This window comes from Brassica napus, chromosome C3 (genome assembly GCF_020379485.1).
Source record: "Brassica napus cultivar Da-Ae chromosome C3, Da-Ae, whole genome shotgun sequence".
Lineage (NCBI taxonomy): Eukaryota > Viridiplantae > Streptophyta > Magnoliopsida > Brassicales > Brassicaceae > Brassica > Brassica napus.
In genome coordinates this window covers 4,348,869-4,368,532 of record NC_063446.1, presented here as the reverse complement: position 1 = coordinate 4,368,532, position 19,664 = coordinate 4,348,869, and the positions used below count along the sequence as shown (strand labels likewise).

Here is a 19,664-nt window from a genome sequence, read left to right as displayed (position 1 = left end):
TATAGATTTAAATTAGAAACTTTTAGCCTGCCGACTGCCGTCATCTTGTATGATACATGCCGATTAGATTATTCACTTGTGTATGTATAACCAGAGACGACGGTATACATTATTTCTGAAATATTAGAAGAAAAAGTAGATAATGGGGTGATTGGTAGTTGCTCTTAGTGTTGTCCACAGTCTTATTTATTTCTAAAGCACCAAATTCAGAACAATCAAGCTTTAATTTTTTTTTGAAACCACAGCTCTTGAAATAACCTACAGCTGTACAAGTGCTTTGCAGAGCCAAATATCCAAAACAATTTTTAGTGCTTTCCATAAAATCTACAACAATAAAATCTAAAGTCACAGCAAAAAGTGTACAGATTTTTTTCTACAGCAAAAAATTTAAAGTTACAACCATTACCAATCAGACCCAATATCAATAATGATGAAGCAAAATAGATGTTTTTCGAAGATTTTTTTTTAGACGTCTGATGTTTTTCGAAGATTGGAAGCAAATTATAGATGTTTAAATTCAAACTAATTCATTGACTTTCTTCTCCACTATTTGCTTTCTTTCCAAAATATGATCAGCATGTTATAGTTTGTAATATTTACTTGTATTTTAATTGAATACTAGGTGTCTCGCACGCCCATACGGACATAAAATTTTTGTAATTATTCATTAATACATTTTTTACAAATTAAAAAAATATATTGATAAATTATTATTTATATTTTCATTTGAACATTCTTACATATAATTTTTTAAAAAACTTGTTTGTACACTTATTTACTATTAATGGGTAAATCTTAAAAAGCACTCAATATTCTATTTTCAATTTATATAAAATTAAGAATTTTACTTCATTAATATTTAGTTATATGTGCTTTCTCTTTTTCTTATTTTTTTAACTTTTTATTAAAAGATATTTTTCGGATAAGACCACAAAATATATAGGAATTATATTTTATTTTAAAATATATTTTTGGATTTTGGATAATTCTTATTATTATTAGTTTTCACAACTTATTTAATCAAAATAATTTTAATTTATTTTTATTTTGTAGGTAATTTATATATTTTATTCATTAAGGGTATAAACAATATTAACCACTCTAACTTTTAATATTTTTTTTATTTTGTAGGTAATTTATATATTTTATTCATTAAGTGTATAAATGATATTAACCACTCTAACTTTTAACATATTTTAACGTAAAAGGTCGGATGGGAAAAATCACATCGCAAATAGTAATATAGATATTGTTCAAATATGTACCTATAGTTTGAGCTTTGTCTTAACTATTTAAGTTCTTATATTATTGTAAAAATGTTGAATAAAATGTTCGAAAAAAAATGTTGAATAACCTTAAGAAAAAAATCGTTTTGAATCATTATCTGAATATAATTAAATTCGACTTCAAATCTTGGCCAAAAAAAACAAAACTACAAAATTCCCTCCTTCCCATTAATATTGTTCGAGTCTTCATTGGTCGAGCAATAGATATTTAAATAATACGATGAATACGAGTAAAATGGAAAATAAATGGACATCCTCTTCGTGGAAAGGGACGTGGAAACTTTCCAAGAGTTTATTTTATCGTCTCTCTACTTTACGTGAATATGAGTTAAAAATGGAAAACAAATGGAGTGTTTTATTTTGTCCTCTCCCGACTTTATCTTATTTCACTTTTTGTCTTTCTCAAATTTTCTAATAAATCACACACGCATCCAATAAAGACAATGATATATTAAGTGTTTAGTGAAACCTTCTTCCTTAAGATTCTCTTCTTCTTTATACATCTCTTTCACATCTCATTTTCACTCTCTCCATCTTCAAGAAACACAAAACAGAGAGAAAAAAAAGAGTGAAAATGTTTTTCTCCAAGGATCTTCCTTCACCTACATCGTTTTTCACAGCTTATGCATCAATGGCGGGCTACATAATGATGATACGATCAATGGCCCACCAGCTGATCCCAGGCACTGTCCAAGATCTCATTTACTCTTCTCTACACTCTCTGCTCTTCCGTTCTACTTCCACAACTTTGACTCTAACCATCGACGACGACAACATGGGCATGCACAACGAGATCTACCAAGCCGCTCAGACTTATCTCTCAACCAAGATCAGTCCAGACGCAGTCAGGCTCAGAATCAGTAAAGGCCATAAAGACAAACACGTCAACTTGTACCTCAGCGACGGAGAAACCGTCAACGATGTGTACCAAAACGTGGAGCTAAAATGGAGGTTTGTTACAGACCGAGGAGACAAGAAAGGCGATGACGACCGAAGAAGCGAGTACTTCGAGCTGAGTTTCGACAAGAAACACAAAGACTTGATCTTAAACTCTTATATTCCTCACGTGGAGAGCAAAGCTAAAGAGATTAGAGACGAGAGGAGAATCTTGATGCTGCATTCTCTCAACAGTCTCCGATGGGAATCGGTTATCTTAGAGCATCCTTCAACTTTCAAAACAATAGCTATGGAAGATGAGCTCAAGCGTGACGTCATGGAGGATCTTGACCGGTTCATTAGGAGGAAAGATTATTACAAGAAGGTAGGGAAAGCTTGGAAGAGGGGTTACTTATTGTACGGACCACCGGGAACTGGGAAGTCTAGTCTGGTTGCGGCTATGGCTAATTACCTCAAGTTTGATGTCTATGATCTTCAGCTGGCGAGTGTGATGCGTGACTCTGATCTAAGGAGGCTCTTACTCGCCACACGTAACCGGTCGATTCTTGTGATTGAAGATATCGATTGTGCAGTGGATTTTCCCAACAGGTTGGAACAACAACAGCCTGGTGAAGGCAAGAACTGTGGCGACTCTCAGGTTTGGTTCTCTGTCTCTATGGGATGGATGTCTTTGACTTCTACTATTACTGGTTTGGTAATAGATTGTACATTTTAACCAAAGCACCAACCGGACCTAAACCAATCTTAACCAAATTAAATTTATTAACTAACTCTAACAGAATCTGATTATTCGTTTATCTATTTCAATTAATTTGAAAACTCATATAGGATTTATAAATGTAATGAAAATTTACTAAAATTTTGAATCTAACGTACTGATTTTAATCAATATATCCAAAGATATTCTTCGGATTTGAATCTTTGTATTTCAAACAAAAAAAACTTTCTAAATCTTTTATAATTTTTGTGAAATCAAATACTTTAATAAGTCCGTAGAACTAAATAATACATGATTTAAATAATGCTTTATAAATCGTAGAACCAATAAAAATAATTTAACTTGGATTAAAAAAGTAATATATTAAACAACAACACTCTACTTTATATTTAAATAGCATTTTTTTTTGTGTTTAGGCACCTTTGACGTTATCTGGGCTGCTGAATTTCATAGACGGGTTATGGTCAAGCTGTGGAGACGAGCGCATTATAATATTCACAACGAACCATAAAGATAGGCTTGACCCGGCATTGCTACGTCCAGGTCGTATGGACATGCACATATACATGGGACATTGTACTTTTCAAGGGTTCAAGACCTTAGCCTTTAACTACTTGGGCTTAAACGACACCACAATGCCACACCGTCTTTACCCGGGGATCGAGCGATTGATGGACGGGGAAGTGATTACACCAGCACAAGTGGCAGAGGAGCTGATGAAAAGCGAGGATGCTGATGTGGCGCTTGAGGGTTTGGTGAATGTTTTAGAGAAGATGAGGTTTAAAGCTAATGAACTGAGTCCGGTTTTGAAGAAGAAAGAGAGTAGATTGGAGAGGGATGAGATGAGAGCAAGGCCTGATACTGAAGGTTCTCCTAGGAAGAACAGCAAAAGAATCAAGAAGCTTGTTCTGTTTTGGACCTAAGACGTGAGCCACAAACTTCTACGGTCCAGTATTAGTTCACATAATTAAGATAATGAGAGAAAAATATACCGAAAGCCTTTACTATGATTTTAGTAGAAAAAAAGTAAGTAAATCTGTTCCTTAAAAAAAAAAAAAGTAAGTAAATCTGTTTGTCTATTGAATTTGGATGGACAAAGTTCAATTGTGTTGAAAGAAATTGATCAAATAGAGTAAATGAAAGAACTAATGGGAGAAATAATTATTATCTTTGATACGCTACATTAGTTGATATTTTCATGGGGGCAGCTGCCCCCACCATCCCAAACCACTGAAGTCTCTTGCTCTTTCCAGAGTTTTGGAGAATACGTCCATTTCTAGTACGAGAGGTGATGAACTGGAGTCTCCCGGTCTTAATCCTTTCTTCTCCGGGAAGAATCTTGCTAGCTCTCGGTTTACAGCAACAGAAAACCAAGGAGTTGACATGGCATAGACTGGTCTAGTTAATGAAGATGTTAGAGCAGGAAATTCCCCCATCGTTAACATAACAAGAGGAGTCTTTTACCACTAAATAATTGTTCATGTGTGTAGTACTAGGCATACATCTCGGTAAGAATTACCTAGTGGTGATGGGTTTCTATAAAGAAGACCTTTGAAGAAGAACATCTATATTTTCTTCGTTTGTTTTTTTGTACTTGTATTATTTTAATTATGTCTGTTGTTTTATTATTCTATGTGCTTTGTATGTATTTTTATAATTTATATAAATAAAATAGTTGATAAAAGAAGACCTTTGGACGTGACTCGACGCACAGAATTTAGATTTGGTGCCGTTGAGTATATCTTCGGTCGTAACCATCTAAAACTATTGGATTTTTAATTTAATATAGGTGTTTGGTGTTAAAAAAAATAAGACGTCTAGAAAGTCTATATGTGTTAGAACAACATACACATGTCTAGAATATTCTATACGCGTTATGACAACCTATACGCGTTTAGAACAGTCTATACGCGTTATGACAGCCTATACGCGTTTACAGAATATAACAATATCCTAAATATGTAACATTAGATATTGTACTTTATTAATATTAATATTATTTTACTTTCATAAGATTTCATACTATAAATATCAATTACTAAAATTTACAAATAATACAATATATGTTATTTATTATTATAATTTTTTAGAAGGTTTAAAAGATAAACATTATAATTTTAGAGAATTTAGCATTTTGGTGCCGGTTAAACAACAGTATAGAACGTTTTTAGAACATTAGTCAATACAAATCATTGTGTTTTGAAAACTATGGGTGCAATTATTATCTAAGGTTTGAACCCATGATTTGGTAGTATACAATGTAGTCAAGTAATAGTTATGAAAAATTTTGCCCAAAAAAAAAGTTATGAAAATTTAATTTTTTGACTTTCTAAATGAATAGACGTGACTTTTTCCAACGTGCCTTTTGGTAATGTATATATTATGAAACAATTTTGTAACTGTATATATATATTATGAGACATAGAAAAAAAAATATACTTTAATCTTTGTCTATAATATTTACATGACTTCAACATTCATTTGAAAATCGCGAGCCATATATTCATCATCAATCCAGACAAAGGTATTTGTCCGGTTTACATTTTAAAACTTTCACATGTACAAAGTTCATAGTTCGAACAATTCATAGGGTAATGGTGCAATTTCGTTTTTTTTTTCCTTTCAATTCTATAATTTTTATTTCCTTAACTTTTACATTTTCCCCATCATTTCTGATTTTCTTTTATTTTCTATTCAAATGTAATTTATATATTCCTTTTATTTTGCTAGTCTGTGTTTCCATTTTAATTTTGTCCTGGTTGCTATTAAGAAAATTCTATTTTAATTTTGTGAAAGAAAGTATACATTGTCTTTCCTGGATATACCATAATTTTTCTATTCTCTCAATGATTTTGTTTCAAATTTTTTATTCAGTATTATCCACATGATGTCATTTACAAAACCACATTTATTAAATTAATTATTATTACAGAATACTCTAAAAAATGTGCTGTTTTTTCTTTTCTTAATGTGATATCCTGAAGAAAAAAAAAATAGTGACAACTGGTCTCCCCTCGAGTCTTTAGGGTCAAAGGTCAAGTCTTATTCCTGCAAACTTGTCCAAAATAAGCCTAAGCAATAGGGAAAGTTTAAAATCTTTCTCTCTTCTCCTTATTCCTACAGATACATTGAACAAGAACAAGGATAAGTAGAGGAGAGAACTCCATCAAACAGAATGACAGATACGCCTTTAGACTCGAATACTCAAAACATGGAAGGGGCAGGTGTTAAGAATGACGCTGGTGAGGCGGATACGGCGGTGGAAACTGTCGGAGGAAGTGGTGACGAAGGGGGACGTGGAGAGACAATTCCTGGCAAGATAGGTGATGATAGGCGTACGGAGGATGTGGAAGAGAAAGAAGAAGAAGAAGAAGAAGAAGAAGAAGAAGAAGAAGGCAAAGAGGACGGGCCAAAGGTGGCTGAAGAGTTCTACGAAGTTGAAGCTATCCGTCATAAGCGAGTTCACAAAGTAAGCTTCTTTTTGTGATTAGTATCTTCATGTAGTTAACGTCTTCGCTTCTACATTTATTGTTCGCTTTTAATGTTTTGATATCTTCTTGTGTCCGTTTCTCGTATTGATTTGATTGTGTCTATTGATTTGGTTCTGCTGCTCTAATATTAATGGTTTTGATTGATTGTAGGGTGAGGTGCAGTATCTGATCAAATGGTGAGTTCTTCTAATCATTATACTCTCTTTTCATTCTTGATCAATCATATGTTTTTTTCTTTTACACTGACATAAGTTGTAAACTCTGTTTTGTAGGAAAGGATGGCCTGAAACTGATAACACCTGGGAGCCTCTAGAGAATCTGCAGTCTCTTTCTGCTTCTATAGATGCATTTGAAAAACGGTATGTTGCATCTAATGTAGCAGCCATTTGATGTTATACTTTTTGTTTTTGTTTTTCTTCTACAAACTTAAGAATATAGTGATATCATAAATATTTTAACTTAAGAATATAGTGATATCATAAATATTTTAACTTAAGAATATATATATATTTAACTTAAGAATATAGTGATATCATAAATATTTTATTTTACAATATTTTACTCTTTGTTTCGTTTATTTCCTTTGTTAATGTATGGATTTGCTTTCTTGTTTTCAAAGTTTGAAGAAGGCTGATAAGAAGCGGAAGAGCCAGTATGGAGGTTCTAATTCTCAGTCGAAGAAGAAGCAGCAGAAACGGTTAACATCCACATCACATGATGCTTCTGAGAGAACCGATCCGACACTCAACGAGTTAAAGGGACAAGTCACTAACAGTGACGGTTCGGGGAGTTCCCAAGAGGGAGAAGCAGCCATTGGTTCTGAGGGTGATAATGCAAGAACAAATGACCTTCTCAAGGGTAAGCGTAAGGAGAAGAGTGGTGTCAGAGGTGTTAAGCGGAGGAAGCCTAGTATTGTGAAAAAATACATGATACCAGATGAAACCACCACAAGTAACAACCAGACAACAACAGCTACCGATCAGAACGAGACACCAAACTTGGACATCGTGAGGATCATCAAGCCAGTGGAGGTTATTACTTCTATAACAAACAATGTACAAGACTCGTTGGTAACTTTCTCGGTGCAGAGGTTTGTTGTCTCTCTTTGTACTTTGGTTAGTTGTTCACATTTGAGTTTCAAATTGTTTGTGCTTATTTTTGGCTTTATACTACTTAAAGGGCTGATGGGGAGGAAGTAACGGTTGACAACAAGTTTCTCAGGGCTCATAATCATCATCTGGTAAGATTTCTTTTTCTTATGCATTTTTACTATCTGGAAGATTTTAACTGATTTGTGTTTTTGTTTTTAACGCCAGCTGCTTGATTTCTACGAGCAACATATCACATACAAGTCCTAAAGCTAAGGAAAATGTTTGGAAACAGTGGTGCTTGTAGGTAGACTGAGATTAGATCTGTAGAATGGAGGTAGTGGAGAGCTGTTATTCTTGGAGGTGTGAGATTGTATTCTTATCTCCTCTGGTTCGTTGATGAGTTCACTTTCAGTTATATCAATGTCTCTTGGACTTTACATTTTTCTGTTATAGCAAATCTTGGCTCTTGGACTTCTTTTTTTTTTTTTTCTGTTATAGCAAATCTTGTCTCTTGTCACTTACAGTTATATCTTGTCTCTTGGATTTTACATTTTTCTAACCAAGAATTTTGTTAAACTTGCTTGTTCAAAGATTAAGTTCATGCTCAGACCATTTTTTTTTTCTGTTATAGCAAATCTTGTCTCTTGTCACTTTCAGTTATAACTTGTCTCTTGGACTTTACATTTTTTTAACCGAGAATTTTGTTAAACTTGCTTGTTCAAAGATTAAGTTCATGCTCGGACCATTTTTTTTCCTCTGTTATAGCAAATCTTGTCTCTTGTCACTTTCAGTTATATCTTGTTTCTTGGACTTTACATTTTTCTAACCGAGAATTTTGCTAAACTTGCTTGTTCAAAGATTAAGTTCATGCTCGGACCACGAATTGAACCAATACTTATTTGGATTACTATTTGATATGGTTTGACCGGACTGAATGTTGTTCACAATTTTTTTATATATTAATTTTTAATATATAAACTTAAAGATAACTATTGTAAATGTAATACAAATTAGAATATGAATATATATTAAAAATATAATTAAACTTTTTTGTTCATCCAGTTAATAAATTTCTTCTAGTTTTAATAGTTTTGTCTAGTTCAATAAATTTAAAATTCAATCTGATTACATGACCGGTATATGGTTTAATCTGGTTCACTCATCAGATCAGTCCGGTTAAAAAAATACTGAATAAGATTAAGTTTGGTATCTTCTGAACACATGTAACATGTTAGTACAGAACTCTTGAAAATTATGTAGATTGAGAAGGCAGCTTTGACGAAGGCGATAGAAGAAACCATAAATTATGTGTGTTAAATTTGACTAGAAAGAGTCTAGAATCAGGTCCTATCATAATACTTTTTAATATATAGGAAGAAATCTTATCCAACTCTTTTTCTTCACGTGTAAGGTTTTAAATATTTCTGATTGGTTGAGAAGAAAAACAATAATAAAAAGTCACATGATTCGTTACACGTAATTAACATACATTATCTTGAAGACTTGTGTGGGGAAATAGAGATACAACAAATATATAAAAGGAACCGCGTGGCGTGGAAAGTACGGCTCAGATCAGCAGACGTTTCCTCTGTTTTGATAAAAAGGGCGGAACTATTTATGCAGCCGACACACTTCGTGATCTTTCGATTCTTAAATCGCAATCTGAGAAATTTCAATATCAAATCAAATCTCTTCCTTCGTTTCTGAGCAAAATTTCTGAGAATCAGAAAACCCGCTTCTTTGGTAAGCACATCTTCAATCTTTAGATCTTTTGTTTAGAATTCTTGTTTTGTTTTCTGGCTTTTACGTGTTATATGAAAATATATATGCATATATGTTTCTTCGGATCTGAAACAGCTAATCTTGTAACAGAAATTGAAGTAGTTTGCTAATGGGGTTTTGAAACCCTAGAAATCAGTGCTATCAATATTTAAAAAGAATCTTGATTCCTTTTGTTTGTCCGAGATGACTTTGTATGTGAGGTGTGATGAGAACGAATCTTAAGTATGCATGCATGTTTTTACCGATTTGCGTCTTGAATATTTATCTTTTGAAGCTAAGTATAAGTGTTTGTTACTGACATTAGCTTTGAAATTTGGAATAGACACCAACATCTTATTAGAAACTAGGTTAACTAATTTTATTTTTTTCACAACAAATCTGATCGTCACAAGGAGTTGGTGCAATAAAATATTTATTTTCCCTTCACAATCTAGTGACAAAAGATGTTTTTCTTTTTTACAGTGTTTGATTACTCTTGAGAGTAAAGTTTGAAAGAAAAAAATGGGAGAGGATCAGAATAATCACAATGACAAAGGAATGTTTCACCACTTAGCTGGATTTGCAGCCGGACACTACCCACCTCACGGTCATCATGGTTATGGTCATCACGGTTATGGAGCTCCTCATCCATACCCTCCTCCCCCTCCTCCTCATGGCTATCCACCAGCTGCTTATCCTCCACACGGTGGTTACCCTCCTGCCGGTTATCCTCCAGCTGGTTACCCTCCAGCCGGTTACCCTCCAGCTGGTTATCCACCTCACGGTTATCCCGGTCCATCTCACTCTGGTAATTTCATTCTCAACATTTATTTTCTATCTCCTATGATTCCACAATTAAGGGCCACAACTTTAGCATTGTTAAATGCAAAAAAAAAAGGCTTTTGAAAACAATTGAGACATTTAGGCATGCTAATGAAAACCAACTTATTGTTACAGGACACCACCACGGAGGTATGGGAGCGATGCTAGCGGGTGGGGCGGCTATGGCAGCTGCAGCAGCTGGTTCTCACCATATGTCTCACCACGGACACTATGGTCACCACCATGGTCACGGATATGGCTACGGGTATCATGGTCACGGTAAGTTCAAACACGGCAAGTTCAAGCACGGGAAATTCGGGAAGCATGGCATGTTTGGTGGGAAGCACAAGGGGAAATTCTTCAAGAAATGGAAGTGATTGTATTCCAAAAGATTGATCATATTCAGAGACTATACATTATCATTTTGTAATAACAACAAATATTGACGTCTCTGAGGAAGTTACATGGTTATTTGTGAGCCTTAACTTTTAAGAGCTTAAACAGTAATGATCGTTCTTGGTTTGGTTTAATGAAGCTTTTTTCTTTTGTTTACATTGGCATGCATAAAATTAACTCCCTTTTGGTAGTCGGAAACTGATCCGGACCAGTTTTTTTTTTACGTTGGCATGTATAATGAAGCTTTTCTTTTGTTTGAAAACCCTCGATTCTTATGTATTGATGGAGAATCTTCAATAAACCTCATCTTTTTCTTCATCATTTCTTTTCTTTTGGAGCTAATAACTTAACAAGTATGATTAAGATTGGTCCTGTTAATACTTATCCACTTTTATCTATTGTGTAATCAGGACCAGTCCTGATATTTACAAAAAAAGTAAGTAAATGTATCCAACTTTACAAAAAAAAAGTACAGGGTTCTAGTTTGTTTCCTAACTTTTTTGGTCTCATATCAAATACATGTACTGAAAAGGAAGTACATGTGTATATGTACTGATATCTGAAGGCACATGTGTATGTAATGTACTGCTGATATCTGGACTATTTTTTTGGAGATTGCTACCTATAATCTAAGACCGTGACATCTGAACTATTTAAATCGAATACGAATCATTGTAATTTTCTAAACTAGCTGATCCACACCGACTCCAAAAGAACGTGTCACTAGTATGTTAAAGCAGCGGTGAGAAACAATGTTTTCAGACTTTGTTGCGATATAGTTACGCATTGACAGAATTGTGGTGGACGAGTCTTATTGGATGACGAAATGTCGACGTTCGATAGACACAGCATAAAAAGACAAAGCCTAATGCCGTCTTAACTCAATACACCTCTTCGGTGTGAGAAACAACATACCATATTCTTCAACCTCCTGAATCCCCATTATTTTCTTGACTCAAATTGTACTAAACATTTTCCTTCATTTTTTTTTCTCTTATAATGTTAAGGAATAAACAAACAAATTTTATAAAGAGAAGAGAATAATCAATACTGTAAGTAAATTGTTTTGCAAATCGAATGGTATGACAGACAGTAGTAACTTTGGACTGAAGCTGAAGCATCAGAATCTCTTTTTTTCATTATCTTCTTTATATAATAGTAATAGATTAGGCTTCTTGGAATTCCTCGCCATGTGAGTAATAGTTACAAGATTTCTTTCTAAGTTACCAATTCTTATTGACCTTACTCCGGAACAGAAAGTTAAGTAAAAAATTCTCTAGTTTGTGTGCAAAAATGAAATTGCTGATGACTGACCCGATCGTTCATTAAGATATTAATAATTTATATTTGTCGTATGCAAATTATTGGAGGTTGTAAAATCAAATATTTGATGTGCCACCTCACAAATATTAACAAATTATTTGCAGCTCCAGCCCATGTTCAAGAGAGTCAAGAGTACTCCTCCTTTAGGTAGTCCTCTTCTTCGCCAACAATTTACCAACTAAATGAAAGGTACTTAACCTCTATATGTAACTTTCCCATCACCAAACCATAATAAAACTGATAAGCATCAAACCTATCTTCTTATTTATACATCATTCTCAAACACCTTCGTCAACGCTTAAAGATTAATACACACACACACACAAAGTGTATTATCTACTCATCTTTTTTCTTTTCTTGAACACCATCTTCTCATCTTTATTATATTTATTTATATACACAATGTTCATTTACTAATCTGGAATACTTAAAAAAGAAAAAGACCCGAATATAAAGATAAAGCTTAGCATAAAACATCAAATTCTGGACATTTTATACATCTATTTTTGTTTATACATTTCTCCCTGTCGTCTATTAGCTCAACATTCATACAAATAATGCTATTGTCCACAAAAGATCATTGTGTTTACAATAACAAGGGACCAACAAGGCTACCGCCAAATCATTTGCTTCACGTAAAGCGAGACCATCTAACCACCTCTATGAAAAAGAAACATACATTCTGTGGACAAATATCTTTAAAACATTATTTATTTTTTAATTTTAATTTAAAGAAAGTTGGTTTTAAAATGATGTTAATAATCCTAAATGGCTAAAAAATAGCACATGTCCTTTTATTTCTAAATAAATAATTATTATTTCTCCATAGATATATTAGTTAAACAACACAGAGAAAAATACACTCTTTATCAAAGAGAACCAAAAGATAAGGAAGCGGAGAGGATAAAGACATTTCACCTCACCACCTCCTCTCTACTTCTTCTTCTTCATCATCTTTCTCTGTCTTCTGTAATAGAAACACAACCAATGGGTTCAATGTCGAACCCCAACCCATGGTCTCCATACGACTCCTACAACGACTGCTCTCAAGGAGTCTGCAACATCTACTGCCCGCAATGGTGCTACCTAATCTTCCCTCCTCCTCCTCCTTCCTTCCTCGACGACGAAGACTCCTCCTCTCCCTCCAGCTTCTCCCCTCTCCTCATCGCCCTCATCGTGACCCTCCTCACCGCCTTTATCCTCGTCGGCTACTACACTCTCGTCTCTAAATACTGCCGCCGCCCCCGCCGCGAAACCTCCTCCTCAGAACTTTCCGGCGGCGTATCCAGCTCCAGTGCATTGGCGGGTGGAGATGGTCTCAACGACGCTCTGATTAAATCGATTACGGTTTATAAGTATCGCAAGGGAGATGGACACGTGGACGGTTCAGATTGCTCCGTTTGTTTGAGTGAGTTCGAAGAGAACGAGAGCTTGAGGCTGTTGCCGAAGTGTAACCACGCGTTTCACCTTCCGTGTATCGACACTTGGTTGAGGTCTCACTCTAACTGCCCTCTCTGCCGCGCTTTCGTCACCGGAATCAATCCGACGAACCAATCGAACGCCGTTCATCCGATCGCGACGGAGTCTGTTAATCGCGGCGGCGGAGGAACAGAGATTAGCTCAACTGTGGTTGAGTACAATCACCAAACCGGCGATTCGGTCGCCGTCGTCGTCGAAGATCTGGAAATCGGATTGCGATCGCAACCGCCGGAGGAGCAGCGAGACGCGACGAAGGATGAAGAAGATCCTCCGCCGCGGATTCGGAGATCGGTGTCGTTGATCGCCGATGTACTGCGGGAGATTGACGACGACGAGGGAGACGAAATATTCGCCGGAGTCGGAACTTCTCGGCAGCGAGAGGAAGATGGAGATGGCGAAGGGAGAACGCCGCCGCCTACGGCGGCGAAGAGTTCAATGGGGATGAAGAGATCGGTATCGACGGGAAGATTCAACTTCTCGAGGTATGATCGAGCTAGAAATTACAGTTTACCCAATTAAATACTGTAAAACATTATTTCTTATTGATCTTTTTTTTACTGTGTTTAGTAAATTAATGATAATTCACACTTCAGTACAAAGATCTATCCAGTGATCACTTTTTGAAATGATGAAAAGTAAAAGTGTTCATTACTTTTTAAGTACTTCTGTTCCCTCCTAAATTTGTGGAGCTAATACTCCCTATGTTTTTAATTATAACCAGTTTTACCTAAAAGCGCAAATATTTAGAAAGTTATTATTTAAAAAAATATATCATTTAATTAATTAATTCAACCAATTATAAAAAGCTTGACATTATTTTATTGGTCACACAATATCCAATAAATGAAAAAAGTGCATTGAAATATATAAACTACTTATATTGTTAAACAAACTCTTTTTGCTAAAACTACCTACATTTAAAAACAGAAGGAGTACAAATTATAAAGCAATGTGATTTATTTTATTTTTAAGGAAAACCGTCGGTGAGACTTGAGAGAGGGGGAATAATATTACTTTTTAATAAGAAAAAGTATTTAATATCATTACACCGTATGCGTGTTTAGATGTGAGTTGATAATTGATATTAAGTTTTTGCTATAGTTTACAGATTTGATTATCTTTCTCTTTTTTTGCAACAAGGATTTGATAATTTATTAGCGAATAATGTTTATAAAACACTGTAATTTCGTTTCTGGTCTGCCATTGATATCTTAATCGACAAACTTTGAAATTTATTAAAAATGTGAAAAATACATAGTTTTTTTTTTTTTTTGAAAAAGTGAAAAATACATAGTTATAACGAATATTGTATCTTGTTAACAAAAAAGGAATATACAAACAGGGAGAGTATGAACCAGAATGTATGATATATTCTCATGAGCTTAAGCATCGATGACCGTATTGCAAACAAGGTCCTCGATTATATCGATCATATATAGATGTCAGATGATAATTGATATAGCCAGCCAACAGTCAAAATCTTATCCTTCCCTTCCAAAGCCATCGTGTCGTATTATTGGATTTTACAGCACATCACGTCTGAATCTGTTAAGTGTGTTGCCACACAATAGATACTTATTCAGATGGTGTTACAAAAAAAAAAGATATTCAGATTTTGTTTGCTTTGCATTTTTGAAACATTGCATGTTTACGAGGAAAAGACGTCGTATTAGGGTATATAAAAAACACAACTCCAAAACATGTATAGCACCTTTCATTTCCCTTTAAAATACATAAAAGGGGTAAGTAAATGTGAACATGTTGACCTTTGCATATACATAATCCAAAAGAAACATTGTTGACAGAAGAAAAGTTGGAGAGCAGAGAAGACTCTTTGATACATGCAAGACTCCTTCTGAATATTGATCATCTAGTTTCTGAGTGGAGCAGAAAATGAAGAAAATCGTGTACGGGTATGGGTCAATGGACCCAACAAAAATCATATTAACCACTCGTCAATACTCAATACTATACAAATTTAGAAAAAAACAATAACTTAATGATTTCTTTTTGGATCATGAATCATGTCTGAAGGAATCTCATAGATATATAAAACAAAGTCACGGGGATAATATATCACACAAAGACTTTTTTTTTGGTCAAAACAAAGATTTTAAAACTATAAACCACACAGAGAAATTGTCATGATATCTATTCGTGAGCTTGTGTCTCTCTTTCACGTTGTGTATGATTTTTGTTGAGTAGGTTTTTGCCTTTTTGTGAGCGTGTAAGCATATTCATACACAATCCATAATAAACCTAATATATGATTATTAACCTAAATAGAAATTCTTTTCGAGTTAGTATAATTCTTCATAAACAATGTGAAAATATGTACTAGTAACATAATTAAACCTTTCCCTATATAGACAAAAACATGCGCTAAGCCTAGAGAAACATGTAGAAATATGTTACCGAACATGGATCTATATTAAAGGCTAGAAAAAAAAAGTGTACAAACATGTTAGAGAACTGCCCATAGATGTGAAAAACACCAGGGTTACACAATGACTTATTTATTTTATACTATTCAAAAAAGTGGAGATCATGTATTAGACATCGCGAACGTTTATCGCATCTTGGTTGAGAACACGATCACCATATGTATAATACATTATCCAATTTTTACGTGGTCTTATGATATATTACTTTCATGCAGAACAACTTCAAAAATGAGACTACTTATTCACAGTAATTTAGCTAAAAAGGGAAATAAATAAATAAAAAGAAGTCCGCATTTAGCTGTCTTTTCAAAACAGAAAAGGGGAAATAACAAATCAAGAACACACAGAAAAAACAAAACAAGAGAAACACGATTGTTAGGTCTTGTTCATCGTGTTTCAGATTGAATGGATCAGAGAAGAAGAGGTGATCCAAGAATATACATCGTCACTCTTCTGTTTCTTTCATGTATCCTCTCAGGAGGAGTCCTTCTCGGACTTTACCTCCACCAACATGATCCAAATCCTCTGTTTCTACAAGCGGGTATGTTCTTCGTTTGTGTCCCTTGGCTCTTCTGGCTCTTGGCTTACGTTTACTCCTGCCTCCTCAAGCCTTGCGCGGTCTCTGTGAGCAAGAAGAGCGTTACCAGTTTTGATCCGGAGAAAGGAGACGAGAAGAACAACAAGAATGTCTCGGAGAATGCAATGCCAGCTTCAGATCCTGTGGCTGAGGTCGAGCCGAGTGAGAAAGCAAACTCTCATTGACGTGTGAGACAAGGAATGCTACCATGTGAAGGACCCATAGAAGAAGTATTTGTTCTGTTGTGGCTTTTATTTTTGTTTTTTTTTTCTTATGGTTTTTGATGAATTAAAAAGTTAAATCATTAATCAAAACAAAAGATCTCTCAGAAACAGGGGAAGGAGAAACAGAGAAACAAAGCAATAGCACTGACTGAAAGTAATTAAATAAGAAACAGAGTATTTTAATTTATTTCATTTATCTGTAGTGAAGATGAATCTTAGTCTTCTTCCTCCTGACATCAGAGGTGCAAGCATCAGCTGAAGAAGAAGATGTCAAGCAACCAAATTTCCTCTTCACTTCTCTCAACACACTTATCTTCTTCTTCCAAACGATGAACAACACATTCATGATTCTAAATCTCAAGCCCTAACAGCTTTTAAATTTTTAATTGTCTTCTCCATCTCATCATCATCATCATCATCATCATCATCGCCAGAACCCCCAATCTCTTCTTCTTCTTATCTTCTATACCCTTAATCTCTTTAGCCACTGTATTACTACTATCTGATGCCAAGAAACAAACAGAACCTGAACAATTTTTTTCTAAAGTTTTGACTAGGAGAAAGATAATCTCCAGCAAATAACATCCATAAACTTTATTTCAAATTCGTTTTTGATAAAGAGATTTGTCCGCTAATCAAATAATAGATGATATTCATGTTTGTAGTGTTCAGAAAAGAAAAGAAAAAAGCTTCAAACTTCAGAAGGAGTCTTTGTTGTCATTTGATCAACGGCATGAACAACGTTCTGAAGCTCCTCCCAAATGGCTTTGTAGACCATCCTTTGTCTGTTCACTGCAGACTGTCCCTCAAAAGCCGATGATACCACATTTATGCTACAAAAGCATACATAATACATTAAAGCAATTCTGTTGTTCAGTAACAGAATCATCTAATATGAAAAGCAAAAGTAAAGATTCTTGCTTGGCATATTTATCTGTTTCTGCTACTACAAGAATTCAAAATCTTAACACCAGGAGAACAGATGATGGATCAAGTTCTAACTTAAACCCCAACTTTGATGATTCTACAAAGTAAAGATGAATGATACTGGTTGAATTCGAAAGCTTTTTGGATTTTGTTTTCCACACAGTACAGAGCAACTTAATTATCAATATTCTTACCAAGCTATGAAGGAAAAGTGATCTCAAAAAGTGATATATGTTTCTATATCTATCAAACTTCAATAAACACTACTCGTAGCACTTACACATCAGTAATTAATAACGAATGGATTGGGAATATAAAACATGAGTTATGCAGAGTACTTACCAAACATGACGTCCATCTCCAGACATATCCTTGACAGAAACTGACTCTGCATTCAACTGTTCTTTGATCTGCACAACAAAACAAATCCATATGTATTGACTATTGATAAACCGAAAAAAAGAATCGAGGTTTACTCACACTTACAAAAACAAAACAGATTCCTTCTGAGACAAATATTCCTCTTTAATGATCTTAACTTAGTGTCAACACACAACCTAATATCTTTGATTATTTGAGCTACTGAGAAGAGTGAGAGTCATGGTGGAACGAGATATGACTCAACTGTTGCTAAGTATCCAATCAATTCAATGTTATTTTAAATCTCTTAAGATTTTTAAAAATCGAACCTTTAGCTCCATGGACTGCATAAGGGTTTGATCAATAGACCCAGCATCGTTGATTTGAGAGGATCTAGCACTGAACCCACGGCTGCGAATGTCCACGACGCCAAACCCAGAAACCCTAGAATCTCCTTTGCCGAAAATCATCGGAGCAGTCTCTCCGCGAGACAAAACGGCGCTTAAACATCTCGAACTGGAGCTTCTCAAGGCGGCAGCACATGAGAGAGTTGATAGAAACGAAGCGAAGGGTCTCTTCGGAGATCGGAGAAGGAGATGAAGGCTCGCTCTTGTGGAGGAGAGAAGAACGTATGGACGCGTCGTCGCCACTAAGGTAGTCGCCATTACTGAGACTTGTCGAGAGCAAAATGTTTTGGGAAACATAAATGTCGGAGAAAATGGGCTTTAAATGGGCTTTATTTGTTCGCTAAAGTTATCTCGTAAATACATTTCATACCCTATTGGATCGATACCATCTACTATTACATTGTGATTCTTACATCTTGTCACTTGTGTGGTGTGTTATGATAGGAATATTTGGTGCAACAGTTCGTGTAAAATAAAATGTATGATTTTGTGAATCGTTCGTAACCTTCTTTTTTGTTATATCACTGGCGGAAAAAATCAGATTATGCGATCAAACAAGGTGTCAAGATCTATATAAACATATTGTAAGGAAAAAAAACAGCTAATAGAACTTATCTTCTTTGTGCGTCATCACAACACATTAGCTCTTAGAATGAATCAATATTAGTATTAAATATGTATATAAACATATTGTAAGGGAAAAAAACAGCTAATAGTATCTTCTTTGTGGCCTCATCACAACACATAAAAGGTCAACGAAGTTGCCCTATAAAATGTACCCATGCTTTCTCATAGTTTGCAACAATCACACTTTTAAGACGTTGATCATAAGACTCAAAAAAGAAAAAAGAAATGGCAAAGAACTTCATCAACTCCATCTTCCTATCTGCTCTCCTGATCGTCTTGTTGGTTTCAAATGGTACTTTTGATTGATATATATCTTTTGTTTCCCTACAATGATTATCTATGATATTCCTATAAGATTAAACAAGATCATATGCATACTTTGTTTTCAACGTAGAAATTCTGACAAACGATTAACGAATGGTTTAAACAGGGTTACCGAAGGCAAAGGGCCAGCTATGTTTTGCAGAATATGGTGCAGAGAATGTCTGTGTTGTTCCTGAGCTGGATCTACAGTGTCAGTGTAACAATAGTTGCAAGGCAATCAATCCAACTTACACTGGGAAATGTGAACTGTTAGTGGAGATCGGGGTTTACTGTCACTGCTACGAACCTTGTCCTTAACCATGCACTGAATCATATATATATATATATATATATAAAAAAAAAGTATACTATCTCTATGTTTCTATTTATCTTTTGATGTGAGGTGTGTATGTGTGATCTATGTTTGTGTGTTAATACAATTCTACTGGTGTCAATAAATTTGCATCAGCACTGTTGTAGCTGATGACCAAACGATGTAAATTTTACTATTTTATGTGTGTTTTATTGATA

The 19,664-nt window shown here is 34.7% G+C and overlaps 6 protein-coding genes across 7 annotated transcripts; 5 read left to right on the top strand and 1 right to left on the bottom strand.

Moving 5' to 3' along the window:
* Positions 1–1,753: 1,753 nt before the first annotated feature.
* Positions 1,754–4,075, top strand: LOC106386512 (AAA-ATPase At5g17760-like). Of its 2 annotated transcripts, XR_007321122.1 has the most exons (3): positions 1,754–2,820; positions 3,318–3,927; positions 3,961–4,075. XR_007321122.1 is itself a non-coding variant. In XM_048752024.1 (2 exons), exons 1-2 carry the CDS (start codon positions 1,861–1,863, stop codon positions 3,822–3,824), a joined length of 1,467 nt encoding a protein of 488 aa, XP_048607981.1. In that variant the 5' UTR covers positions 1,754–1,860; the 3' UTR covers positions 3,825–4,075. The 2 variants fall into 2 exon arrangements, 1 of the variants encoding a protein (XP_048607981.1); XM_048752024.1 differs by having other exon boundaries at positions 3,318–4,075.
* Positions 4,076–5,299: 1,224 nt separating this feature from the next.
* Positions 5,300–7,954, top strand: LOC125584125 (chromo domain-containing protein LHP1-like). The gene is made up of 6 exons (XM_048752023.1): positions 5,300–6,370; positions 6,543–6,568; positions 6,665–6,751; positions 7,012–7,482; positions 7,572–7,632; positions 7,709–7,954. Exons 1-6 carry the CDS (start codon positions 6,077–6,079, stop codon positions 7,748–7,750), a joined length of 981 nt encoding a protein of 326 aa, XP_048607980.1. The 5' UTR covers positions 5,300–6,076; the 3' UTR covers positions 7,751–7,954.
* Positions 7,955–8,966: 1,012 nt separating this feature from the next.
* LOC106386511 (glycine-rich protein A3) lies at positions 8,967–10,618 on the top strand. Its single transcript, XM_013826342.3, has 3 exons — positions 8,967–9,226; positions 9,728–10,052; positions 10,202–10,618. Exons 2-3 carry the CDS (start codon positions 9,767–9,769, stop codon positions 10,441–10,443), a joined length of 528 nt encoding a protein of 175 aa, XP_013681796.2. The 5' UTR covers positions 8,967–9,226; positions 9,728–9,766; the 3' UTR covers positions 10,444–10,618.
* Positions 10,619–12,597: 1,979 nt separating this feature from the next.
* On the top strand, positions 12,598–13,926 carry LOC125584123 (RING-H2 finger protein ATL52-like). Its single transcript, XM_048752021.1, has one exon. The coding sequence runs from the start codon at positions 12,773–12,775 to the stop codon at positions 13,781–13,783; it is 1,011 nt and encodes a 336-aa protein (XP_048607978.1). The 5' UTR covers positions 12,598–12,772; the 3' UTR covers positions 13,784–13,926.
* A 2,187-nt stretch (positions 13,927–16,113) lies between these two features.
* Positions 16,114–16,470, top strand: LOC111203542. Its single transcript, XM_022697401.1, has one exon. It carries the CDS (start codon positions 16,114–16,116, stop codon positions 16,468–16,470), a length of 357 nt encoding a protein of 118 aa, XP_022553122.1.
* Positions 16,471–17,079: 609 nt separating this feature from the next.
* LOC106386509 (protein BOLA4, chloroplastic/mitochondrial) lies at positions 17,080–18,499 on the bottom strand. Its single transcript, XM_013826339.3, has 3 exons — positions 18,126–18,499; positions 17,779–17,846; positions 17,080–17,342 (listed from the first exon to the last, which is right to left on the bottom strand). Exons 1-3 carry the CDS (start codon positions 18,459–18,461, stop codon positions 17,201–17,203), a joined length of 546 nt encoding a protein of 181 aa, XP_013681793.1. The 5' UTR covers positions 18,462–18,499; the 3' UTR covers positions 17,080–17,200.
* Positions 18,500–19,664: the final 1,165 nt, after the last annotated feature.